The following is a 13,334-nucleotide window of genomic DNA, read 5'->3' on the forward strand; positions in this document are numbered from 1 at the left end:
GTACTTGGAACTGCTCATCATAAATCTCAGTATTCTCAATACAATCTCAGTATTCTGGTTCAAAAGCATTTCCCATTTTTAAAAAGCATTCATCCCTATCTTCTTAGTGAAAGTTCAGTAGAGTCTACAGAGCCTACAGAGAATACTCTTTTAAAGAAAATAAGACATTCAGCTGCAAATGCAGGTGTTTCTGTGATTTTCAATTATCTACAGTACATCAAAACCATATGATTTCCATCAGCTTACCTATATCATTGAGTCCACATTTGCATCTGCCCTTCTGACAGTGAGGTAAGGAGTACAGGATGTGGTTTAAATCCTGCATTCCTAAGGAAGTTTTCTCGGTGAACTGACCAATTTCGAATGGCTACTTTCTAATTCTTACCTCAGAATCCTCATCTACTATATGAAGGGTAAGCCATATGTGAGACATGCTATCAGACTAAGCAATGAAGGTCCACAGCCACAGAAAACTTCAGGGTTACCCAACATATTTCTCCAGCCACCTCAGTGCTCAGAGAGGTCAAAGTTTACACATATGGCCCTTCTGAACTGTTGGGTGCATATGGCAGAAATGCTCCCAGAGGAGCCAAAAATTTCAGCAAAATTATGCAGTTTTGAAGCTCTTTAAGAAAAAAAAAAGGAGTATGGCAAAGTAAATAACTCATCAGCATTTAGAAGCATAAACACCAGAAGGAGCCCTGAAGGAGATGTGTCTTATTGCATTTTAAACAAATATCAAGGTAGGTAACTTGAATGATAAATACACTGCAATTTGATTTCAGTAATTTATTAAATTAACAAAACCATATTTGTTTATCTCAATTATCAAAATTGCATAAGTTGGCAAATTATTTTAAAGCACCATTTCAGTCTCAAACATGAAGTACAGAGGAGAATTTCAGCTGTTATTTCAAACATTTTTGTACCACAGTCCAACACACAGAATATATGTTCCATAAGTTTTCTGAGCAGAATTAAGGTTATGCAAACACATCATTCACCATATTTTCTCCCCTCACATGATAGATATATCCTTACAATCACTTCTAAATCTAATTGGATTACTAACAAAAAAACTATCGGATTTTAAATCATCAGATCTGTTTTCTAGGAACCCACGTACCTCCACCCCATCACTGCAGTGCCTAAGTCACACACAATTGTCATGGGTAGAAAGGGGCTTTTCTCTGCATGTCTCTCATATTAGGTCTTGGTTCACCCTTCCAACCAGTAACCATAGACCTGAGAGCAGAGAGCTCCTGCTCCAACCTGCTCAGACCTATACTAAGACAGTTTCTTCAGCCAGTGAGAGGTGGCACAATTACAGCTGTGAAATTATTTAAATCCTATAGACCATCTTTGTAAAGGCATCTGAAAAAGGAGATACGCCTCCAGCGCTGCTTTTAAAACATACTGGCACCCAACTCCTTCAGGGAGTCAGCTGCCTTAGCATTTCCAAATTAATCTTGCTTGAAATTACCTTGCAAATTTTGCCCACCTGATTTCTTTGATCTCATAACAAATACCTGGGACATTTTCTGGGAGCAAGTTCTAGTTTTCCAAACGCTGGTTCAGGGTACCTGCAGGACCATCTTCCACTCTTGGAGCTGTTAATTGAAGTGTTAGACTGTAAGCTTTGTAAGGGAGAAAACATTACCAGCTTTTTATTCTTTTTTTTTTCCTGTAAGTGCCACAAGTGTACTAATAGCTTCTGCTAAAAGGAAATTTGGAATTCACAGCCAGTTTCCACCAAAGCAAGTTTCCCATGGATACTATTTATCTTCACTTGTTCAAAGCAAATTAACAATATGGTGTGGAACAGAGTTAGCATCTGCACATTCACTTAATGCCCAACACCTGAGCTTTGGCATATGATACATTGAAACATAAATTCTTACATTATCAAGCCTCAGATCAATCAAAATGTTGCCTACATGAACTGTTATTAACAAAGCAGAGGGCAAGGAAATGAAGAACTGTAAAAAGAGGATAAATCTATTCAACTGAAAGCAGCTGCTCAGGCTGCCTGAAAAACAAGAATTCAATTTGTAGCAACAAAACCGAGGCCACTTGAAAATGTTCAGGGAGGTACAGAAAAATCTTCAAACACAAACCTGAAAAGCCTCCCACGCTTGGAGAGACACTCATCCAGCTTGTTCCGTACTTGAGTTCCCTCTCCAGCAGAGCTGTAGCCCATTTTTTGCAGGGCTATGTCATGGCCTTTCTCCTGCTTTGCGGCCTTGGGTACTGGGTCTAACACAGCAGGTCTGACACTGCCTGGGCCGGACCCACTTTCTGAGGAGCCCAGCTAAGAGACTGTGTCTTGCCTCCACAGCCTCTTGCAGTAACATATAGACTTGCAATAACTTGCAATAACTCCACATGCAGACCATCTCTGTCATGGCGTGAGCTGTTCCTGGGCCTCACATCTATCCAGAAGTGAGGTCTGTACAACTCAAAAGTGAGTGGCAAAATGTTTTGTTTCAACTAGAGATGAAGCCACTATCTAGAACATGGGAGATCCACGTTACAGTCCCTGAACACCCCTTTACAGCTATACTAAACTCTGTCTCCTCCTCTTACTCATCCCTGGTAAGTACAAAGCACCTGAACATCAGCCCTTCAGGAGGTTGTTGCATTTGTTTTCACTAAAAATTCACCCTAAGAAACCTCCCATGGAAAAGTTTTATTAGAGCAAAGGCATTGACAAAGAATTTCAGTTTTGACAAAACAATACTTCCCAGTCATGAGTACAACTCTCATGGTTGCATCCTAGGGCATCATTGTATGCTAATTACTGAGATATGGTGAGCTCTGTTTGCTGTTTACAAAAATAAAAGCATAGGCAGGAACTTTTTCTGTCAGCTGTCAAAATTAGCAATAAGCTAGTTTTCAGTGAAGAATGTTTCTGGCAAGCTGTCAACCAGAAAATTGAAAATCAGAAAGAGAATATTTATCAGACGTGAAAAACAAGTGCAGCATTTAGGTACAGGCTTAATGCAAGGCTTGGTTTCACCACATAGAGCTCATCTGTGTAGAGTGGAAACAAACAGAAATGTGTATCTGTTTGAGAGAGAAGGAAGGGAAGAGATTAGCTGACAAGGGAGAAAGTGCTGAGGGAATTTGCAGGAAGGTCTAAAGCATCCAGTTTAACTTGTTTATTAAGTTGGAAAATTCTGGATATAGCTCCCAGTAGAAGCCCTTTTTTATCAGCCTTTTTCTGCATATCTACAAGGAAATTCACCTTACTATAAAAGTGTATTTGTCTCCCCTGGGCACAATGAAGCATGCTGAACTGGAAAAGATTTCATCAAAAGCCACAAAAGTTTGTAGGATTCACCATGTCATATTGGATTGTTGCTCTAGTAAGATCAATGTCTTTCTGCCACAGAGGCAGTGACAAATGACTCTGTAGAGGGAAAATTGCCACACTTCTGAACCCATCATACATATCAAACATCACATTTAACCTCCTAATTTCTCACTGACTTTCAACACCGGGTGCATTTTGAAGCCTGATATCAGATAATAGTTTTCTAGAAGTGGCAACTACAGCAAGAACACGTACTGAGGAAAACAGATCTAAAGAGCCTTCACACTGAGAGCACAGAATATGTTAGGAATATATGCAAGGTTTACAAATAACAATCCAGATGAAAGGAATCTAAGACCACTTAAGGAAAAATTCCTTTATTCCCATATGAATCCTTCTTTAATGTCAAAGAAACATAGGATCATAGAATGGTTTGAATTGGGAGGGACCTTAAAGACTGTCTCGTTCCAACCCCTCTGCCGTGGGCAGAGACATCTTCCACTAGACCAGGTTGCTCAAAGCCCCATCCAACCTGGCCTTGAACACTTCCAGGGATGGGGCATCCACAGCTTCTCTGGGCAACCTGGTCCAGTCCCTCACCACCCCCACAAAGAACTTCTTGCCAGTAACTAACATAAACCTACTCTCTTTCAGTAGCCATTCCCCATGTCCTTGCAATATTCCCTATCCAGTTCTCTAGTAGGTTGACTTCAGGTACTGGAAGGCTGCCTCAGATCCTTCTCTTCCCCAGGATGAACAGCCCCAACTGTCTCAACCTGTCCTCTCAGGAGAGGTGCTCCAGCCCTCTGATCATTGCCATGACCCTCCTCTGGAGCTGCTCCAACAGGTCCACATCCTTCTTATACTGGGGACCCCAGAGTGGGATGCAGCACACCAGGTGGGGGAGAGGGGAGAATCACCTCCCCCAACCTGCTGTCCACTGTCTTCATGTAGCCTTGGATAGCTGGCTTTCTGGGCTGCAAGTGCAGCCAGAAGGTAAGGAAGGAACCATCTGGCAAATTCATACCAGACTAACACCATAAAGCAGAAATTTCTTAGTAGTAGTGCATTCAGTTTGCAGTTTGGGTGCTATTTATGGAAAACACCAACAGGGAAAAGACTGGTTATCTCATCCTGCTAATATATGTGCTCTTCTCTGTCCTTGCAAATAATATTGTGATTCCTCAGAGGCTAGATTGAGTGGTTTTCAGATATATCTTTTAAGAGGTAATACTGAGGTTTCCAAAGGCACACCAAGGATGGATTCCTCTTCTCAGAGGCCGGGTACCAGTATGTTAGGTCACCAGAAAGATGCCATTTTCCCGTAGAAAAAAAAGAAAAAAATACTGTGTTTTCCTATCCTCTTTTTTTCCCCTCCATCCATCATAATGTTTATCTGAAAGGAAATCCATATTCAGATCAGCTCTATTAATAAACAAGGAAACTTTCCCCAGCTCCCAACTCCTTCCCTGCTAAGTGGTAAATTTCCATTCCTTTCCTCCATTTGTTAAAGCAATGACTCAGAGAGTTCCTGCAAGGCTAAAACATCCAGGATGTGTGAAATGTTCATATCAAATCAAGACACGAGGCAGCTCACAAATTCATAAAAAGCTGCTAATATCATAGTAATCCATGAATATTTTTCTCACTGACAGATTTTGACCCCTGTTTCTTGTTTGTAGGGGGGAAGGAAACTCCTTCAATGCTCATCTCATGAAGACCTCTTTCCCCAAGCAATCACTTTAAAAAAATCACTCTCTAGGCCCTGCCTGAGTTTTTTGCAAGCCTTTAAGAGCAATAAGAGTAGGTGGTAGAGCTAAAATATTTTGTGTTTTCTTCTGGAAAAAAAAAAGAAAGAAGTCTAGCAAATAGCGGATATACATCAACAGAAGAAATATGCAAAGTCCATGGCCTGCTCCAAACTTTCCTATAGCATCTTCTGACATGGCACATGCTCCCAAACACATGATGCTTTAGCTGGCAAACAGCCAAGTGTCCTGTGGTGGATTGAACCTGGCTGGTTACCAGCCAATCAAAGCTGCTCTATCACTCTTGTCCTCTGCTGGGTAGGGCAGATAAAATATAGCAAAAGGCTTCTGGGTCAAGATAAGGACTGTGAGAGCTCACTCAGCAATTATTGGCATGGGCAAAACAGACTTGACTCAAGGGAATTAATCATATTACCAATCAAATCAGACTAAGATAATGAGAAATGCTTGCTACAGAACAACATAATGCTTGTCCAATTTTTTTAAGCCACATAAATGAGAAATATCACTCTTTAAAACCTTTCTACCTTTTCCTATACCAATTAAGAAACAAAAAAAAATGTTACACATGTTGTGCAGTGGTTGTATGAGGGAACCTACTCTGGCACATTACGTATATGTCATATGTAGGATTCCAAATTTGCTTCCTCCAGGCCAGAACTGGTATGAAGAGTTAAGCATGTAAGTTCATTAAAAGAGCTATATATTACTCATCTGATGCTAATGGGATTCGAGTTGCTGCTGTGATCTTGATGGGGTTATCATTAGGTCTATGTGACTTAACTGTATTTTATTTTCTGTTTGAAATTCATCTCAGAGTGAAATCAGAAATGTGGTTTCTGTCGCACATAGAGCAATTAATCTTAGCACAAAGCCTGTGGAGAGAAAGGTCTGCTGTTCTTTAAAGGATAGGTAGAATTTAACAGAAGTTTTTATGGCAGTAGCACACTTTGTTTTGCCCAGCTGCCATTTAATACTACAGAAACCTGTAGGCCTATACATATCCAAATTTTTGCTTTGCTTCTGCCAAGCCTGTGCCAAAGCCAAGCAACTCCTTGCTTAGCTCATGCTTTTGCCTGACAGCTGTGGCCTGGAAACCTCTCTCACAAGCTTCTTGGGCTTCAACATCAAGTGCAGTTGCAGCTGCTACCATTTGGTGTTCAAGCAGATGAAAATAGCATTGTAGTAAAAGCACTAACTTGGGGACAGAGCACTACACATACATCATGCTCAAATCCTGATCTGAGTCCGACTACATAAGGTTCAAATTTGTATCAAATGCTCAGCTGAAAGCACTGTGAAAATGTATGTGGAAACTCTTCTGTGTTACAGAAGGTTTGTTGAATGTGGAAATTGCAGTTTTATGTGGAAAAGTTTTTGTTTTCCACTCTATAAAACCAAATAAAGCCCATGGCCATAACTGAAGTGTTCTCCTGGGATGAGAAGACTTCTGTTCTCCCCCTGATCCCAGAGGCAGTACATGCTTTTATTTTCATTAAGTGAATGAAATGACTCTAATGTCTCGTTTTGTGAAAAAAAATATTAAAGTTTTAGGTGATCCTATTATTATTATTATTATTATTATTATTATTATTATATTATTATTACTTCTCACTTTTATGGCTGCCACTCTGAGGATTCGATTTGTATGGACATCTGGGTTATGGCACAACCAGCAACAAAACACTCTTAAAATGCAGAAACACAACTGAGAACCAACAACAATGTGCAGTAGAGTAGATAAATGTCATTTTGCCATCAGACAAGAAAAGAGAAACTCCATACCAGGGAGCACTGTATGTGCACACTTACATATGGGGCAGAATTGTAGCACCTGACAGCTCCCATAAGGCAAAAGCACCATATTTTAATGTGAGTCATATAGCTGGAGGTAATCTCTGAGTTTTAGGCACATATAGGAGTTAATCAAATGGAAGAAAAAAAAACAGAAGAAAAAACATAATATGGATTTACAGATAACAGTTTTATCCCTACATAATTTCTGTCTTTTTTTTTTTTGGCAAAGAAGAAGACTCAAGCAGGATTTGAAAGAAGAGGGGGGAAAGATACACTAAGTAAACCTAATTTCTATGCAGGAACTGTCCACTCCAGACACTTCTTGCACCATGACACAAAACAGAGATAAGAAATATCATCAGACTGAGGAAAAAAGTGCTCCAAGAGCACAAAATACCACCTACCTGCTACAAATGGCAGCATATTAATGCTAGTTTTCAGCTGAATAAAGACATTTTTCAATTAGGGCATTTTTGGCCATAAAAAAATCTTATTCAGGGAAGACAGAAGGAGGTACATATCCCTAAAATGCATCCTGCCATTCCCAGGGCTAATTAACAGTGCTTTTGCCAAGTACATTACCACTTCACAGTACAAGGGTATTTTCACTGATCAATCAAATATTTGTCCAACAGATGCAGACTTTCAAAGCTGTGTTCAGATTTCTAGAAATAGAAGATAAATATAGTCAACAGATTTCTTGCCCATACTAAACATTAACTGAAGAGCAAGATTTAGTTGCAGGTCTGTCATCAGACTGCTTTCAAGACTGCGTCCTGGTGTTGCTTTCTGAAAACCTTCTTGTACAGGAAAGTATGTTAAAAATTACAGTGGCTGTGTCGGAGACAGACAGCTAAGTATTTGCTTTAATGAGAGACATTTTGGAAGAAAATGCATCAGCAGTAATAAGTACTTTTCTTCCAGGATATGATGGCCTCTACCAAGAAAATCTGCAGTATTTCAGAGTAGTTTCCAAACTCTCCTTTTACCTTGCACCTTTCTCCCACTCTGCCAAATCTTTTGCACTTCAGTACCTATCTTGTCTACTTTATCTCCATACATCGAGGCTCTCTAAACTGTGTGTGTTTTCAAAGCCCTTAGAGCACATTTCAGCTACTTTGAAGAGAGATTGGTTGTTTTATAATATATATATTTGTAAAAATATATAAAATCAGGGTTTATAAATTAAAAGCAAAAAGACATCTTGTAGACCCATACATAGGTACACGTGTGCTCACAATCCCTGTTTTTCATGTCTCCTAGCTTTTATACTCTTTTTCTAAGCAACTGCTGCCACTGTCAATAGGAATTTCTCATGCTGTGTGCCCACTATCAAGCCCTCACACCATTAAATCACTCATAGACACTAACACCTCCAAGTGGTTTACTACAGGGTTTGCTGCAACTTTATAGTGGAGTACAAAGCAGCAGGTATTTAGGTACTTTTGATATTCCTCTTAGCAGGGAAGTAGCAACCTAGGTTCCTACAGCCATCAGTCTGCCCCAGGGCTTGTTTACTTATGAAGGAGATGGGTATTTCCCTTCTGAAAATCCCTAAGCCCATCTGAGATGTTGCCATTGGTATTAACAGACTTGGAAACTGAATAAGAGAGCTTGTATTTGCTGCTAGCTAAGAAGCAACATTGGAGGGAAAGCAGACTGAACAGGCTGCTAATTTCCATGATTATTTTCCAGAAATGGTTGTCCTGGTTTCAGCTGGGTTATTGTTAATTTTCTTCCTAGCAGCAGGTAGAGTGCTGTGTTTCGGATTTAGTAAGAGAATATGTTAATAACACACTGATGTTTTAGTTGTTGCTAAGCAAGGCTTACCCTGAGTCAAAGACTTTCCAGTTTCCCATGCTCTGCCAGCAGGCAGGTGCACAAGAAGCCAGGAGGGAGCACAGCCAGAACATCTGACCCAATCTTGCCAAAGAGATGTTCCATACCACAGGATGTCATGCTCAGTGTATAAACCAGGAGGAGCCAGGCACTGTGTGGGTTGGGCTGGGCATCAGGCTGGTGTGGTGAGCGACTGTATTGGGCATCAGGTGTCTATCTTGGGTTTTATTTTTCTATCTCCTCTTTATTACTAATAGTACTAGCATTACTATTAATATCAGTATATTTACTTTGTTTCCATTATTAAACTGTTGTTAACTCACAAGTTTTTTGGTGGGGCGGGAATGGGCAATGAGAAAGCGACTCCTTAGTTCTTTGTCGCCAGCTGGGGTTAAACCACAGTGGTGTAACCTAAAGCTGAGCAGTCCTTGCACACAGTGAGTGATAGGTTTTACCCAAAACAGCAGGAGAAGCAGCTCCTGCTCTCAACTGCTTCCCTCCAGCAAGCAGCTCCCAGGGCTTGCACGCTCTCTGGCATTAGCCACACAGTTGGACGTCAAAGTATTTTTCACAAAGTGATCGAAATCTGCAGTCTGAGATCATTCCACCTTGCATGTCAGTGCTTTATGCGGTAGCAGTTCCCAAGACACATGCAGTCCAACATGAAGAAAAACCCAAGGCCAAATACTTTGATTAAGGCAGTAGAAATACCTTTCAGTCTATCACTTTGGCAACGAATAGATGTACTCACTATACTGTACTACACACCTGTGAGAGACAGTTAAAAATTATCTGGGCACAATTAATTTTTTTATTTGACAGATTACATAAGTTATCACAAACTCCATCAATTTTGCTGAATCCACTTATTTTTCGGAAGAAAAAACTTCAATGGAAAGAAAACAGCCAGATTTACAATGATTATGTTTGATTAAGAATTGATAAGCAATTAGGGAAAAAAAAAATCCCAGCAAAATCTCCCTGCCTTCCTTGCAAAGACTACATTAATTTACCAGAACCAAGAGGAATTCTGGCTCAAATCAGTGCATTTTCCCTTTGTCTTTCACAGGACAAAAATTTCATTTTCAATTTTCCTCTAAATTTCTCGTCATGTTGTGATATTGCTCGTTAAGTAAACTTGGGATTGCTCAGCATTTGAGCATAATTTCTCTGTCGTGTGTTGGTCTGTCCTGAACCAGAACAGCAGGTATTTTTCCCAAATAAAAGATTTCTCAGTTAAAAGAAGCAGGAAACACAGAAGGAGACATACTAACTATCCACACTAACTGATTGGAATTTAACCCCACAAGCAGGTCCATGACCACATTTTTTGCAGTATTGAATTTTTGGAACCTCCAAAACAGAGGGAAGGTGAGAGCGGTTTCAGCAAGTACAACTGACTCCCAGGCTGCCTGCAAATGTCTGCCCCATGTTGCCTTCCTCCAGGACTCAGGGGACGGCACTCCCTGTCCCTGCTGCCCCATTCCCCACCCAGACCTACTCCTGGGCCAGGCAGCTCCTACGCTGCCTTCACCTCTCACTGCCTCCTGGAGCCAGCACAAGAGAGAGGGCAAGTCACTGGCCTGGAGTTACAAAGAAAGTGAAGTGCTTTACAATGGGAACTTAATCATCTAGAATCAGATTCTGTGAGCAAAACTGTAGTATTATTTTTAATATACTTTCTCATGTGTTAAATATATCTTGGCCGGTTTCCTGCTGTTGTTCAGAGAAGTGTGCTGAATTTGACAAGAAAACTTCCAAGACATCTTTTTACTGTATTCAGACTAATTTGGCTGTTAATGTTTCATGATAGAAATAAACCTTTAGGACACGTTCTTACACCACTTTGCAAGCTTAATTGTTAGGATGTTATACTTTCCTTCCGCTGTGATAGACATGATGATCTCCTTACTAATAACATAAAACCTAAAAAAATATTATTAGAAACCTCCTTTTTGCAAATTAAGAACATTTATTTTTCATTACAATGCAGAGCATTGCACATAATGTGTAGAACAATAACGCTATTCAAGCACAGATATACATATGCAAATGGTAAGTCATGAACAAGAACACAGGTTATTTTGAATGAAAATAGTTCATTAGATTCAAGCTCTTTCCCATTTCACTTGCTCCTAACTTGATAAATACCTTGGATTTTCAACTTTTACCTTAAACATTCTCTTTTTGTGACCATTTAAAGGTCAGGACTTAATTTAGAAAGGAGAATGCACATTAAAAAAGATGAAGGAATGACAGAAAGACTAGGAGGTGAGACTCCCTCGTCAGTTGTGTGAGCAACATTTATTTCCCCAGGTAAAGCAAGCATTCTGAGGTCAGCTTTTCATTTGTCATACAGAAACAATCAGAAAGTGCTAGATTTGTCCAGAAAGAGTTATCTTGAATATTTCAACAACTGCTTTTATCAACCTGATATCAAAAATATTTGACATACATGACTGTGTTAACAACAAAGTAGGGGGAAGTCCTGCTGAAGGCTGAATTTCTACAGCACTTCCACAGGAACTGGATTGTCAGCTAGTTCAAGAAAAAACTCATTATTTATACTGGTGTGCATTAAGTATTTTTGGTCTAATAGGACCAAATCAGATTGTGTTTCTGAGAAAATTTGCCATGAAATGAAGGCACCCACCTTACTCATTCTTTCGTATTAAGAGCAAAATTAACAAGAACATATATGGTGTATCTGTTCAGGGTGAAGATAATGAGAGCATTCCTCCAAATTTCAGCAACCGAAGTAGTGGCAGTAGTAATATAAAACAACAGGAAGACAAAAGACTACAGACTGGAAGTCAGGCTCAGTTTTACCATAAACTTACCTTCAGCAAGCTAGTAGTTTATTTAGCTGTGCCTTGATACCTCCATCTTCACAGCAAAACAGAAAAAAATTATTGAATTCAGAGGACCGTGTCAAAGAAAATGTATCAGCATCAATAAAACAGGAGATTTTTCAGTCAAAAGCCATTAAAGCATCCACTAATATTTAATTTCCTTTGTGTCAATCCAGTTAGTTCATGTGCTACTTCACTAGTTTCTAATTTGTCAAATATTTATTCCAGTCTGCTTACAAATTGTCCAGGAAAACAAGTTACACATAAGAGTGTTTCCTCCATGTAATGAATGTAACACACTTTTCATCAATTTTGTAACAAGTGAAGCATTTGAGGTTTTCTAGCCTCTTGTTCAATATACACTCTGAAAATGCATATTATATTATTCAGACTCAAAATAGAAACAATCACCTTGGAAAATCACACATTGAAAACATTACACACAGGTCATTAAACATGTGCTAACAATTCTCCTTAAATTCCAAACTTTTTGAATGCCAAAAGGCTTCACCATACACAGACACAATAAAATCACTTTGGTGTGTAGGTAGGTCATGCTTAAATTGGATTTTCACAGCACAGACAACGGTTACAGATATATTAATTGAGGACAATATTGATTATAGCTCTGTCATTGTTCACAGAAACCTAACACTCTTCACTGTAAAAGAGGATCAAGTTGTCAAACTCCATACTTCAGAGGAAATCACTGTTGGAGCAGAAGTTTCTGGTACAACTCAGTTTTATGACCAAACGTTGCTTAATACAATGTTACATATTGTAACAAGAAGAGCCAGAACCATTCTTATCCAGAATCACCTGGTGGTGCTCTGCAAAAGTGTGTTTTAGTGCTGGCTCAATTACAACAAACACAGTGCCAAAACCTGACCACCATCCAGGTCCTTTTCATTTGAGCTTATTTTCAGTAGGGTCTCGTTTATCGATAATAAACTTGCTTTAGTCCAAACTGCTGGGATTTCTGAAATATTCCAGAAATGTCTGTTTGGGTGAGTGGAGTTCAAACTGCAGTGGTAATCTGCGTCAGTCCTAGGTCATTGGACTCCTCTCTCTCCTGAGGACAGTAAGATGACATTTCCACGACTAGTCATACAGGTTTGTTTGCCCCACCTGCCTCCCTCATATAAGCTGGGTCTTGCACAGTGTTTGTGACTCTGCTGGTGCTCTGCCTCTCCATCCTCATCTTGAAGGGGAAGCAGAAGTCCTTGAAGCACCTCTTGAAGTTTTCATCCAAAAATGCATAAAGGATTGGATTGAGGCTGCTGTTGGTGTAACCCAAAGCAATGCAGAAGTAATAGCTGGATATGGCAGCAGTACTGTGGGACACGTCCCCTAAGGCTTCAACCAGCACAAAAATGTGGATAGGAGTCCAGCAGACAATAAAAACTGCCACAACCACAAGAACCAACCTGGTGATGCGACGCAGGTTTCGATCTTTTTCTCGAGACCCTGAGAGAAGCCGTACGCTTTTCAGGCGCAGAATCATCAGAGTATAGCAAACAATTATAATGAGAACTGGGATAACAAATGCAAAGACAAAGACACAGATTTTCATGAAGATGTCCCACCACACATAATCTCTGTCTGGAAACTGCAAGGAGCATTCAGTGCTAGCAGTATCTAGGAATGAAGGAAGCAAGAAGAAAATTGGTTTGTTACTAGATATTCTAAACAATATAATTATCATAGCATAATCTAGGAAAAGTGATTAGCATGTACTGCGATATTAATAAATGGAGTTAT

At 39.7% G+C, this 13,334-nt stretch overlaps 1 protein-coding gene across 1 annotated transcript in view; it reads right to left on the minus strand.

Annotated features, from left to right (window-relative positions):
- Nucleotides 1-10,673: 10,673 nt before the first annotated feature.
- OPRK1 (opioid receptor kappa 1) overlaps nucleotides 10,674-13,334 on the minus strand; it is a 75,206-nt gene continuing 72,545 nt past the window's right edge. The window contains exon 8 of the mRNA XM_010401177.4: nucleotides 10,674-13,211. Coding sequence (XP_010399479.1) covers nucleotides 12,679-13,211 — 533 coding nt within the window. The 3' untranslated portion in view covers nucleotides 10,674-12,678. The remainder of the gene's footprint in view (nucleotides 13,212-13,334) is intronic.

This window comes from Corvus cornix, chromosome 2, assembly GCF_000738735.6.
Source record: "Corvus cornix cornix isolate S_Up_H32 chromosome 2, ASM73873v5, whole genome shotgun sequence".
Taxonomy (NCBI): Eukaryota; Metazoa; Chordata; class Aves; order Passeriformes; family Corvidae; genus Corvus; species Corvus cornix.